Source organism: Podarcis pityusensis (genome assembly GCF_964106645.2).
Source record: "Podarcis pityusensis genome assembly, chromosome: 4".
Classification (NCBI taxonomy): domain Eukaryota; kingdom Metazoa; phylum Chordata; class Lepidosauria; order Squamata; family Lacertidae; genus Podarcis; species Podarcis pityusensis.
Genome location: NC_138027.1, coordinates 79,309,967 through 79,323,384, shown reverse-complemented (window position 1 = coordinate 79,323,384; position 13,418 = coordinate 79,309,967). Strand labels below are relative to the sequence as shown.

The following is a 13,418-nucleotide window of genomic DNA, read 5'->3' as shown; positions in this document are numbered from 1 at the left end:
GTTTCCCATTCCTGACCTAAGATGTGCATAAGAAAATTGCTATCCACTGCCTTAGGAGTTCATTACAAGTAGAGACTAATGGCAGCCATTGACTTCAGCATGCAACAAAGGAAGTAAAGTAGCAGGTGTTTGCAATCCACTTCTTGCTCCTAGGAAGCTCACGCAATGGCTCCCAAATGAGGTGATTTAATATAGTTTTCCTTTATGAGTCTTAAAAACAGCAGGGAAACTGGTGTGCACATCTACCGGCTTTAAACAAGCATGAACACTGGAGGTTTTTAAGCAGAGGTTGGATGGCTGTCTGCCATGGATGCTTTAGCTGAGATTCCTGCAGTAGATGACTCTTGGGCTTCCTTCCAACTCTATGATTCTGTGTGTTTTCTTCTATCCCAGCAACAGGATAGAAGATAGGTGCATCTGTGCTCTCTTCTATCCCAGTTCTATTCTGGGCAGTGGGATTAGAGGGAAAAGGTGGGAAGAAAGTAAAGAGCAGCTATCTGGCAGTTAAGCCTGCACAACAAAACAAGAGCATCCTTTTTGAAAAAGTAAATGAAGGAAGAAGCTCCCTCTCAGAGAGGGAGATGGTTGGATAACTGGCTGTAAGACAAATAAATGCATAGCTCAGTAGCAGGCCTGATGGAACACGGTAATCGGTCGTACTGCCTTGTAGCTGTCATAGTTATCTATCACATCTGCACCCCCTTCCTTCTCCAAGGTTATCTCATTTGATTCCTAACACTAATCATGTAAATCAGTTTACCAAGGCTACCCGGCAGGTTTCATGGAAGAGTGGGGCTATTAATCCAGCTCTCCCCAGTCCTAATCCAAGGCCAGCCACTCCATCTACCATACCAGGTCTAGGGTGCATGAAGATTTGTTCACAGGTATAGGGACATCAGGAAAACAGCAGAAGGGACAAGTTATACTGTACCGCTGTGCTTTCTGTCTTGTGTTACCCTCACACTTTGTACTGGGAAGAAATCAACACATAAGATTGTGATATGGGGCAGCTCAGTTCATAAACCAGGGAAACCTGGTTTTAAAATTTCTGCATTTAAGAGAGCTCTGTTACAGAGCAGAGAAACAACAAAAAAAATTGATTCCCTAGGATATTCCAGTTGAGTTTTTTTGTGGAGGGGGATTTAGAAGTAGGGACTAGTGTGACAGATAGGAAAGGAAGGAGTGTTGAACTGGCAAGCAGAGAGCAGGTTGGATAATACCTGAGTAGTGGAAACATAATGTAGGAAAAGCATACATAGGGCTGCCCCTCCCCCAAATCCACCTTCAAAACCCAAGTGACTCTGTGCAGGGGTGCCAACTTGGATAAAATATGGGGAGATAAGTCTCACCTCACACAATTGATCACATAACACAGCACAACACACCATTTGAATGGCAATGCCCATGAACTTTGGGGGGACCTGGACCCCTCAAATATTTTATGGGGGGGGGGGGGCGAAGGGACCTCAGCCCCTAGGAATTGGCTCCTATGACTCTGGAAGTCCTGCATTTGAATTCAAATGTATTTTCAAAGCTGCAAAGTATTGGGGGGGGGGGGCTTTTAAAGTAAAATCAGCAATTAAAAAAATGCATCTTAAGTCTAATTGGAAGTAGGTTTCATTCATTTTATAGGTGCTGGCATTTAAATAAACACACCTTAAGAATTGCACCATGAAGCAAAAACCTATGTCTGGTTCTTTTAGCCTAAAACAAATAGTGTTTTGATTTTCTTCAAACCATTCAACTAATAGCTGCAGTCTTCAAAATTCTGCTGTCCTCACCCTGCCGTAATGACTCTCATGTAGATTTCACACACACACAAACCCTGAGGCCGTGGGCTCCCCCCTCAGCTGTGGGCTCCCCCCTCAGCCGCTGCCTTCGTTCATATCACACATAGTTGCTATCTAACCCTTATAAAGAAGTAGTACTGGGGGATGAGCTCTCTTTTCTCCCCCTCTTAAGTGGAAGCCCCATAGCCATCACTTCCCATTCAGTCTAACATATGTCAAAATAAGCACACTGCTATACTTACTGAGTTCTTTTTATTTCAGCGTTTGCAATTGCACTGATTAAAGGCACAATTTTGCCATAGTGTAAGAAGAGTCGGACCAGGGGTATGGCTGCCTCCTGCTTTTCCCTGCAGACTTCGCCCAGTATATGGGCAGTAGATGCTGAAACAGGCTAAACACGGAAAGAAAGAAAAGCTTCTGAAGACTGTATGCCTCTAGAGAATTAACCCACTTTTTATTGATTCAAGCCAGGCTCCTGATGTATTTGCTGCAGTGTTCACTTAACATAGATGCCTATGAGGCACTTACCAGGGGTTGGTTGTGTGATTTAATCACAAGAGGGCAGTAAAATAAAAACTCTTAAAAACTTGGGGACACTTTAACCGTGGTGAAATTTGCTCCAAGGAGGGAAGCCTCCATAGGAAGCTAAAGTGTATTCCAGAATCCAGTATCCGTTAACTATGGTTAGCAAAGAGGTAGGGGGCACTGTCCCCTATGGTTGTAGTAAAATGTCAAGTATTTGTGAAGGATAAAGATGGAACAGGGGTAAGCAACAAGCAAATTTACCTCAACATCTGCAGATTTGAATAAGAGGTCTCGAAGAGGGCTGTAATAATCTGAAGGGAATACATGGTCTTCTGTGTAAACCACATTTAACCTCAAGGAACCCAGGTCATCAGGTTTCAGTGACTTGTTTCCATTATCTCTGGGTTGCAGAAAATACCTAACAGATGGGAGAAAAACACATAGAACATGGTTTTTTTAGAGGGTTTTTTTTTTTTTAAGAGATGTCAGACAAATGTCATGTCACACGTAGGGCAGGGTGATATCTGACTTTTGACATTGTGATATATCACCAGCTAACCATCACAATGTAGCAGTATATCACGATGTCTGGAATAAGGAGGGGTGGCTGGGCTAGGGAGGGAGGGAGGAAGCAGGCAGCCTGCTTGTTCCAGCGAAGGTAAGTGGGCAACCAGCTTCTTGGGCACCCTCTGCTGAGGGAGGGAGTCGGTGCGCATCGAATGTCCTCGCAGGGCACAAGCATCGCACAGAAGTGAAATGAGCTATGTTGGCCGCAGCTGGGGACTGAACAATATACTGCCAGCTCAAAAATTCTGAAACAGTTATCACAATCTGAACTTCAGACTGGTTTCAGATGATGTATTGATAGATCACCCAGCTCTAGTCATGTGATAGCTGGGCACCTACTATATTGAAACTGGGTAGCTATGATGGGGTCAATGGCAGTAGTAGTAGTAGTAGTAGTAGTAATCATCATGAGATCAACAAAGTATTTTTTGAGATAAGCAGTATTTAAATTTATAGTACTGTAATGATAAAAAGTATGGGAAAGGAAGCAAAGAATAAGGCATATTTATGAAGTACCATGCTTCATAAGAGCTGGACTGCCGGAGAAATTTCAAAGGTAGCCTTAGTTCCCCGAGAAATTCATCTCCAAACTTCAAGTTGCTTGCATTCCAAAGGTCAACTCTGTAACATAACCAGAGAGAGGGAGAGAATATGAAATAGGAAATGTTTGTCTGTGTCTTTACTACTTTCATCTCCCCGTCCCCCGCCCAAACCTACCACTGAGACAGAAAATTATATCTTTTAAAGTTCAAAATAGTCTGCATTGCTGTAGGATCATTCGGTGAAGGAGGAATTGATAGCACGGTGCATTCACAGAATTTGTATGCACAAATGCAGACGGTGAAATGGATCAGATATTGCAGCAAATTGCATTTGCAGTATTTCATCTTACCATTTTATAATGATTGATTTCCTCCACCCCTGTATGTTTGTAGTAAGTTTTGTTAACCCTGAATTTTCTATATTTATATACTTACTGAATATTTAGGGGGGGGGGTTGGGCTTTATTTGTCTTGGGCCATTACGGCAAAACATCTTGTGCTACATGGTAATATCTGTGGGCAAGGAAGGGTTGGAGACCCAGCACTGAACAGCTAAAAAAGATGCTTACATGGAAATTACAGTTTGATATCGACTCCTAAATCATAATGAAGGTTGCCTTGCTTCACACCTATCACAGCTAGAGAAAGTTTACACAAAGACACACTAACAGGGCCGGATTTAGGTTTGATGAAGCCCTAAACTACTAAAGGTAATGGGGCCCTTTATATGTCCAGCTGTCCTTTGTCAACAACAAATTGTCGCTGTTTTGGTGTTGAATATATGCTATATGGTAATTTATGGACCTAATAGGTATCTAAAGCCATTTGCACATAACAAAATATGTATTTTATCAAAGTAATTGTTGAACTGAAATACAATTAAGAAGTACATTAATAGTGAAATACAATATTTTAGGGGTTGTTTTTAAAAGCCTGGAACAGATTAACCCGTTTTGCATTACTTTCTATGGGAAAGTGCACCTTGATTTTGGAACGCTTTGGTTTTGGAACAGACTTCCGGAATGGATTAATTTTGAGAACCAAGGTACCACTGTATATAGAAATGAGCAAACCAGTGATATTTTAGGGAGCAGGCTAGCAGGCAGGGCCCATTACTTACATCATAGGAGCCTACACAACACAAAACACTGTTGCTGTGTGTAAAAGTAAAGGTAAAGGGACCCCTGACCATTAGGTCCAGTCGTGACCCACTCTGGGGTTGCAGCACTCATCTCGCTTTACTGGCTGAGGGAGCTGGTGTACAGCTTCTGGGTCATGTGGCCAGCATGACTAAGTCACTTCTGGCGAACCAAAGCAACGCACAGAAACGCTTTCTGATCAGCAAGTCCTAGGCTCTGTGGTTTAACCCACAGCACCACCCGCGTCCTGTTGCTATATGTAGGTTTTATTTTATTGGTTTTTTATCTTATAATTTGGAAATGTACATCCAGGTTTTTTCCCCCTTTACATTTTTTTTGGGGGGGGGGCCAAGAGAGTGGGGCCCCAAGCTATAGCTTGTTTAGCTTATACGTAAATTCGGCATGGGACACTAATATGTTCCACACATAGACCAATTCCTGACAAAGATATGAGGGGGACTGGAGTCCTCTACTGAACAAAATAACAAGACAAACGCAAGTCTCTAATAATAATAAATAGGCTGATTTAGGCACTTTTGGATGACTGGTAACAGCTGAATCCATTTGTAAATAATGAGCCATTCTGATCAGAAATGCTTATAGCATAAGGAGTCCTGTAATGCTCTGGTTTGCATACTATGATTTAACAGGATGTTAATGTGCTGGCTCCCAAACAGAAGCTTTTTCCCACTATGCTCCTCCTACCTTAACTCAGGGTAGCTTAGTATATCCTTTGAATTTGGGGTGTGGTTAAGGCCTCTCCTTCTTAACCATAATCTGTAGCCAACAAGAAGCCTTTGCTTAGCATTACTGGCAGACATAGTCACTGATATACTGATGGTCTCTTTCCAGTAGTTATATTTCTCTATGCTATTGCTTTTCTTCCCTCTACAAATGTTTTCTTTTTCAATTAGGGACACAGATTTCAAAAGCAGGCTTAAGAACAAAACGGCAGCAAGCATATGAGAAGTGACAAGCATTCTCAAAGTATGCAACTGATTTGTTTTATGATGTGTAAATAAATCTGCATAACAGGAGTCGGCTGCAATTAAAGGCTTAGTTTACTAACAGGGGAAAGAAAAAGAAATTCTTAAAAGGAAGTAATGTATTCAAAGAGTCACTAGAGCGCTCAGCTGAAAATAGCACAGGGTAGGCCTGTTCAGCAGAAAGAAACAGAAGGTTAAAAAATAAGTACACCACTAAAGCAGCTCAGCAGAACCTATTTGGCGTTTCACCCAGTAACCATTTTAGCACGAGGCAGCCAATGTATGATAAGAATAGTGGAAATCAAAGTTAGAGTTTCCTCTCTTGCTAGGTGGGTTGAGAAATAAGGAAGCAACAGCAACTCTTTGCAATAGGTTTGCATTTTAAAGCATGTTTGTACTGCATCCCTCTTACAATGAGACCGGGGTAGTTTGAGGGGCACTCCTGTTTTATCCTCACAATCTCTGGTGTGGCTGGTTAGGATGAGAGAGAGAGAGAGAGAGAGAGAGACAGGCCCAACTCCTCGCTGTGAGTTGCACTGGTGTGGGTAGGGGAGAAGAGGGGTTTTAAAACCAGGTCCGCCAGCACCTCTGTATCCACTACACTACACTGCCAGTTTAGCTTTTATCTTCACTTCTGAACATTATATTCTTAATGGCTTAACCTCCAGCCATTCACTTGTCATTTTGCTTGCTTTGCGCTGAACTCTGCTGGGAACCAAAAAGCTTAAAAAGGGGGGGGGGGGGGAGTAGGTTCAAAGCGAATCAACACTCAGAGGAATCCAACCCACTGAATGAACATTTACAAAACAGAACTTCCCATTATTTAAAGATACAAAATAAAATAAAATCGGGAGTTTGCCCTACCCCAAACAACTGCCAATCGGTTTCGTTATCTATTATCACTGAAGCACCATCTCATCATTTAATAAACCTCTATACAATACAATCTTTGTGCTCCCAACAAGACTCGGAACTGCTTTATATTGTTCTCAGACACAATGAAAGAGTCTTTTCAGATTCTGTCATATAAAGATAATTGAAACAACCTTTATGGGGGGGAGGGGAAGCGGAACACACCCATCAAGCTTCAAAACAAAGAAACAACCTTTGTCGTGACGATGAAACTACTACCTGACCGGTTTTAACCAGTTGGTTCAGGTTCCAGTATTTTTTTTGGTGCTGGATCACCACAGCAATAGACAACGAGTTACCTAACATTTGGTACACAAATACTCCAGCAAGGCTCACCGGAAGCTGCAGTGACTACACTGTAGTTTGTCGACTGTAGTTGCTGCCATTTTCATTCACCCACAATGCCTCTGGGTCACACATCCAACCTAGCATTCCTCTGCCCAGAGCCATTATGATGAACTAAAGACAGTGACAACTTCAGTGCCTCTTCCAGGTTTCTTCTCCCCTTGGTGTTGGGCCATAAAAGTAATGTTTGTTTGTTTGTTTGTTTGTTTGTTTGAAGGGGTTGCAGCATCAGCCATGGCGGGTCTCCCTGTGGCCCTAGAACTTGGCTGGCCATGTTGTATGCTGACACTGGGCTCAAACCCATACCATAATTTCAGAATACAACGAGCTCTGAAAATGCTCAATGCACAATGCCCAGGAAACAAAAGTAATAGTTATCTCAGAGAAGAAATACGAAAGAGAAATGACCTGTTTAAGGTCACGAAGAAGTGGAGACTGCTCACACTTTCTGCACAACCCTTATGGGGATGGGAGTGCCTTTGTTTGTGCATGCAATGAATTTACCTGATTTCCATCTTGTCAACTTCATCGGCATCTTCAATATCAAAATGAGATTTCTTGTTATAGCTGCAGGGTCTTGTAACCTAGTGCCGGTAAGAAATGTTAAGATAGTAGGATCTCATTAGTTAACAATAATCTCATTAAACAGTCACTATATATAGGGAAGTACAATCAGATTACGCACTGCTCTAGTTTCACAGGTGTAAAGCCCCTATTGTTTCACCATATCCAAAAGCTTTTAGAATAGGTAATAAATTACTGAACATACATACTTAAGTATATCCCACTTTCCAGTTTAAACCACATAATGTCAACCATACTAAGTGTTCCCTTGAAATCTGGCAGCAAGAAGAAGAAAGTGGAGTCCCACAATCTCAGATCTACAACAATTTTATCATGATGATTGCTAAACCTCAAAATACAGTGTCCGTATTTTCATACCATAGACTTACTTCTTTAAACAAAAGGAAAAAGGAGAAGAGCTGACAATCTGATTTGGAAAATGGTTTCTCTGCAGCTATTCACTTATTTTCAATGCAGTCCTATACATAACTACTCAAAAGAAAGCCACATTGGAGGTTCAATGGGCTTCTTCCCAGCTAAGTAGAGGTTTGTTAAGGATGTTGATGATGCACAACTTGCTTTTGAGAAACCTGTGCTGGGTTTTAGTTATCACAGCATTCTTTTCTAAGTGCTCACAGACCGACTGCTAAATTATCTGCTCTACAACCTTTTCTGGTACCAATGCCCGGGTGTCACCCTTGAGAAACACAGGGCTTGTGGCAGAAACAAAGCCCTACCAGCACAAGAGCTTAGCTACTACCACCCTAGGGGATGCGGGTGGCGCTGTCATCTAAACCACTGAGCCTCTTGGGCTTGCTGATCGGAATGCTGGCGGTTCAAGTCCCCATGACGGGGTGAGCTCCCATTATTCTGTCCCAGCTTCTGCCAACCTAGCAGTTCGAAAGCACGCAAGTAGATAAACAGGTACCACTGCGTTGGGAAGGTAAACAGCATTTCTGTGCACTCTGGTTTCCAACACTGTCTTCTGTTGTGCCAGAAGCGGTTTAGTCATGCTGGCCACATGACCCAGAAAGCTGTCTGTGGACAAACAGCTGCTCCCTCGGCCTGAAAGCGAGATGAGCATCGCAACCCCATAGTCGCCTTTGACTGGACTTAACCACCCAGGGGTCCTTTACCTTTAGTACCACCCTAATTTAAATTTCAATCTCCCACCCATGTGTTTCCAGGATGGCATATAATAAGTGTTCAAAAGGAAAAGGAATTGTTCCCATTAAACACATTAAAACTAAAGGTTAGCCTGGAAATCTTAATTGTGAGCCACTTTGAATGCAGTATCTTGTGGGAAAGTGGCAAATCTAACCTAAATTCTAAAAACCTTTAACATTGTTGGATGTTTATTAGGGAAGGAAGATATTCAATATAGCTACCAAAAATCAGCTGCTGTGATGACATCAGGATAAAAAGGGAGGGGAACAAGCTCACTATTGCACACATTAAACAAAATAAATACAGGTTGCCTTTGTTAAAAATGGAATGGAAACAAAAGGAGCAGGTTGTTTTTTACACCTAGATTACACATGGAGTGTCATAGTTTCTTTTTCTTACCTTATTGTTGAGGTAAAACATCTGGTGAAGGGGGGGGCAAAGGACAGCAGAAATAGTATCAGGGTAAATTGCTTGCCAGTTTACCCATAGGTCTTAGAGCCAGTCATTACAGGGGTTTCAAAGACAGCAAACAGCATTTATCTGTTTTTGTTTTCCTTTTCTTGAATTCATCGTATTTGGGACATAAGTTAGCCAAACCAATATTGTCTGCAAATCTACATGTTGATACCTTGACTCTCTTGGATCGAGGTAAATATCCTAAAAGCTGTTTTTCTGATTTAACATAGATGTTATCTTCTGAATATACTAACAGCACACACTTCACAATGCACTTATAATAGTACACAAGCAGCTGCGTGTGCAAAGCATAGGAGGAAACTGTTTTAACATTTGGGTTATCTATAGATCTTTCTCATAACATGATTGCAGCAACAAAAGCTTTGAGGTTTTCAGTTCTAACCAGAGGATGACACAGAAACTACCACTACAGTACCCCACCCAGCAATAACCACAGCTTAAACTGTACTTGTGAGCGAGATGTGAATATATTCAAAGGCTCCTCCCTGTTGTAAAACAGAAAAATGTTTCTATGGGTCAGAGGTGGTTCTTTCCCACACACAAAAGTAACTTGGCGATACATTTTTCTTTTTTAAACATATTACCAGAATGATTTAACTGATTTTTTTAAAAAAAAAATCGAAGAAGGTGAAATTACTGTTCCAAATACAAAGCCACACAAACAGACATTTAAAGGGTATTTCCCGCAAATCGTGAAAATAACGGGAAGTAGAAGCATTGGAAACAAACAGTTCTAAATTATGTGTTTAACTTAAATGCACCTTGGAGCAACAGAGTACAGTAATTCAATATACCAAACTATGTCAGCATCATTATTGCACTGTTTTGTAAAACCTCTCCACAGCTACTTACAAAATTAATTTCATTTTGGACACATCCACACTATTACAGAGGGCAGACTCTGAGTAAATCTGATTTAATTGGAGCTTTAAAAATTGGTCATAGCCTTCCCAATTCAAGTCTTTGAGGCTGCAGACACAGCCATCCTTATGGCCTCAAGATAATTTGCTCTCTGATACGGCCTTTCTTAGCTGCTGCCTCCTTGAGCCAGATACCAACTTGTCTATTCCCTCCACCATTTCTAGTTCTGAACACAGCCTGGACACAGATGCCAAGACAAAAGCAGCTAGGCCCGTTATCAACTCATGAGGCAGAAATGGATGGTAAGGGTAGCAACAGGGAACCTTTGAGATCGGGGGGGGCGGGGCGGGGCGGGGGGAGAGAGAAGCTGGACATGTTCTCAGTTGGGAAGAGGAATGTGTGTGTTTGAAAAGCTAATAGTTGCTGGGAAGATATGAGGCACTGATTGTCAGACTGTGCCTCTCAAAAATTGCCGGTCGATCAGCTAAAAAATGCCACAACTGGCCCATAGTTCTGAGGAGGACAAAACACCCTTACCTCACACTTTAGAGCAGTGTTTCCCAAGCTTCTTTTGGACTACAACTCCCATCATCCCTCGCTACCACGACCAGTGGTCAGGGATGGTGGGAACTGTAGTCCAAAAGCAGCTGGAGACCCAAGTTTGGGCAACACTGCTTTAGAGTCTAAAAAGATAGCTCTGATGCACAATAGATGATACGGGTGAAGGATGGAGAATGTGTGGACCTCCAGATGTTGTTGAACTCCAACACCCAACAGCCCCAGCCATGATGAAGAAGAAGAAGAGTTTGGATTTGATATCCCGCTTTATCACTACCCTAAGGAGTCTCAAAGCGGCTAACATTCTCCTTTCCCTTCCTCCCCCACAACAAACACTCTGTGAGGTGAGTGGGGCTGAGAGACTTCAAAGAAGTGTGACTAGCCCAAGCTGCATGTGGAGAAGCGGGGAATCGAACCTGGTTCACCAGATTACGAGACTATGGCTCTTAACCACTACACCACACTAGGCCAGCAACATTTGGAAGGCATCAGATGCTTGGCCAAACGACTGGTTGTGGATGATGGGAGTTGTAGTCCAAAATATCTGAGGCCAAGAAGTTGGGGGAGGCTGGATCAGACAACACTGAGCTAGATTAATGATCTGATTCAGGGCAAGGCAGCTTCGTGTCTGGTTAGCAGCTGCATGCTAGGCAATGAGAGGAGTTATTTAGACCTAATGCTAAAGCTTGCTTTACAACAAGCTCTTTTAGAACACAAATGCAGGGAGGAAACAGTATTGTGAACTTCATTCAGGGTTTGGGTTGAGGTTCTGTTCCAAGTTTGCATGTATTCCTACTGTGATTGCTACCAAGACGACAACAAACAAGTGGGTGGGAGTGGCAAAATTTTGAATGATGCTAGGCTTTGCCCTGCCTTCATTCATCTTTTTTTTAAAAGTCCTATTACACAAAGTTCTAGGCATTTCCAGTGGAATGGGAGTGCTTTCTATTGAAGCGAAGAGAGAGCTTTTGTGTTACAGCATGTTGGCAAGCAACCAATACCTTCAGATTTTGAATGGCTTGTTATTGCCTTTAAAGCTTTTTTACATTTCCTGTGAGACAGTCCTCCCACCACTGACCAAGAAACACAGGGTGGAGAGGCTATAAAACCACAGTCTAGAAAGCACTCACTTATCAACACTAATTCAAAGCTTGGATGAGTGGTTCAGAAGGGCCAGGTTACGGAGGGGGGATGGTATTGCTATGCAGAAAAACTCCATTCACCTGGAAAAGTGATGCACTTCTGCCTCAGCAGACAGCTACCTCGGGCTCTGTTTCGAACACCCTCTAAAAGGTTGCAACTGGCCCAACATGCAACAGTGGCGACAGCTCAATGCACACAGCATTGCAATTTATCACTCCTTCTTCTGAAATACCAACCTCAAAATAAAACACTTCATCGAACTGTGGGTTGTTTGTCTTCTTTTTAACTTTAGTCTTCTTGACATCTGATCTGCAGGAAAAAGTAAAAGGCAGAGAAAACGATTACCCAAAACACAGCCAGTTGTTTTGTACCTGTGAAGTCTGCTGCTTCACTTTAAAAGTACTTAACTCTGAGCCTGTTTGGATGTTGCATCTACCTTGACCTCTTGAACGGCAAGATTAGGAGCAGGGCCCCTGGGCTTAGTCTCCTCCCTTAAAAGGTAAAGGGACCCCTGACCATTAGGTCCAGTCATGACTGACTCTGGGGTTGCGGCGCTCGTCTTGCTTTATTGGCCGAGGGAGCCAGCGTACAGCTTCCGAGTCATGTGGCCAGCATGACTAAGCCACTTCTGGCGAACCAGAGCAGCGCACGGAAACGCCGTTTACCTTCCCGCCGGAGTGGTACCTATTTATCTACTTGCACTTTGACGTGCTTTCGAACTGCTAGGTTGGCAGGAGCAGGGACCGAGCAACGGGAGCTCACCCGTCACGGGGATTTGAACCGCTGACCTTCTGATCGGCAAGTCCTGGGCTCTGTGGTTTAACCTACAGCGCCACCCGTGTCCCACACACGGTCTCCTCCCTTACTGCCTGCTAAATGAGATGATGGGGATCTCATTGGTTTTTTGGAACCAAAAGCAGCACTTTCATTTGATTAAACAATTTCTACATTTGGTTTTCCACTCTCCAGCTTGCAAAGTGGCTCACAACATTTAAAACAGCAGTCCAAACAGTAACTCATAGCAATAGCTATAAAAAAATATCTGTAACATTCATTAAAAAAAACCAGCAAAATATTTTAGAAGCAAGCAAAAGCAAACAGAGTAGGGAAACATTACAGATTATCCATTAAAAGTCCTGATGAACTGGCATCTAAAGAGATCATAATGCCGATGCACAATAACAATAATAATAATAATTAACTTTCTATCCCACCCATTCTCCCAAAGGAGTTCAGGACAGCAGTCACCTGAGTAGTAAAAAAAAATACAATAAAAAATAAAACATGTTCTAAACATTTAAATGGGGAACCACCACCTCCAATATTCAGAGTAAGAAAGCGTCTGTATTTAAATAATTGCAGCACCTCCTGGTTTCTTTCCTACCTTAGTGAGGAAACCAAGGGAAGAAAGTATGTGATTAGCTAAGATTAGCTCCCAGTCTCCCTGCACACAGAAAGAAATGGCAGATAGGAAAGGAGGGAGCTCTAAACAGGTCCTTGGTAGGACCAATGATGTACTACTCTCTCTTCCCATGATGGAAGAAGAACTCAAATGTAAGAAGAAAAGCAAAAGTGATACCTTGAGGTGCCTTAAAACAGTTCACCAAAAGGGTGAAGTTGTTAGTCCCATATATAAAGAATTAGCCTATGAAAATATTAAGTTACCAAAAATAAAAAGTAACAACCAACAAAGGTCAGTAGCAATTTGATGCTAACACACAGTACTTTAATAAGATCCTGGCTTCATTTTTAATTGTGATGCTTTTATACACCATCCCACTTCTGACACCAGTGTTACAAAAACTGGATGCCACCCCCAATCTCTACCAAGATTCCAGGGGG

General features: G+C 42.4%; 1 protein-coding gene across 1 annotated transcript in view; it reads right to left on the bottom strand.

Annotated features, from left to right (window-relative positions):
* The window catches only part of RASA3 (RAS p21 protein activator 3), a 127,464-nt gene that overhangs the window by 23,242 nt on the left and 90,804 nt on the right, over positions 1–13,418 (bottom strand). Inside the window, exons 7-11 of the mRNA XM_081003009.1 lie at positions 11,813–11,885; positions 7,311–7,390; positions 3,399–3,503; positions 2,577–2,733; positions 2,033–2,181 (exon numbers count right to left, since the gene is read on the bottom strand). Coding sequence (XP_080859135.1) covers positions 2,033–2,181; positions 2,577–2,733; positions 3,399–3,503; positions 7,311–7,390; positions 11,813–11,885 — 564 coding nt within the window. The remainder of the gene's footprint in view (positions 1–2,032; positions 2,182–2,576; positions 2,734–3,398; positions 3,504–7,310; positions 7,391–11,812; positions 11,886–13,418) is intronic.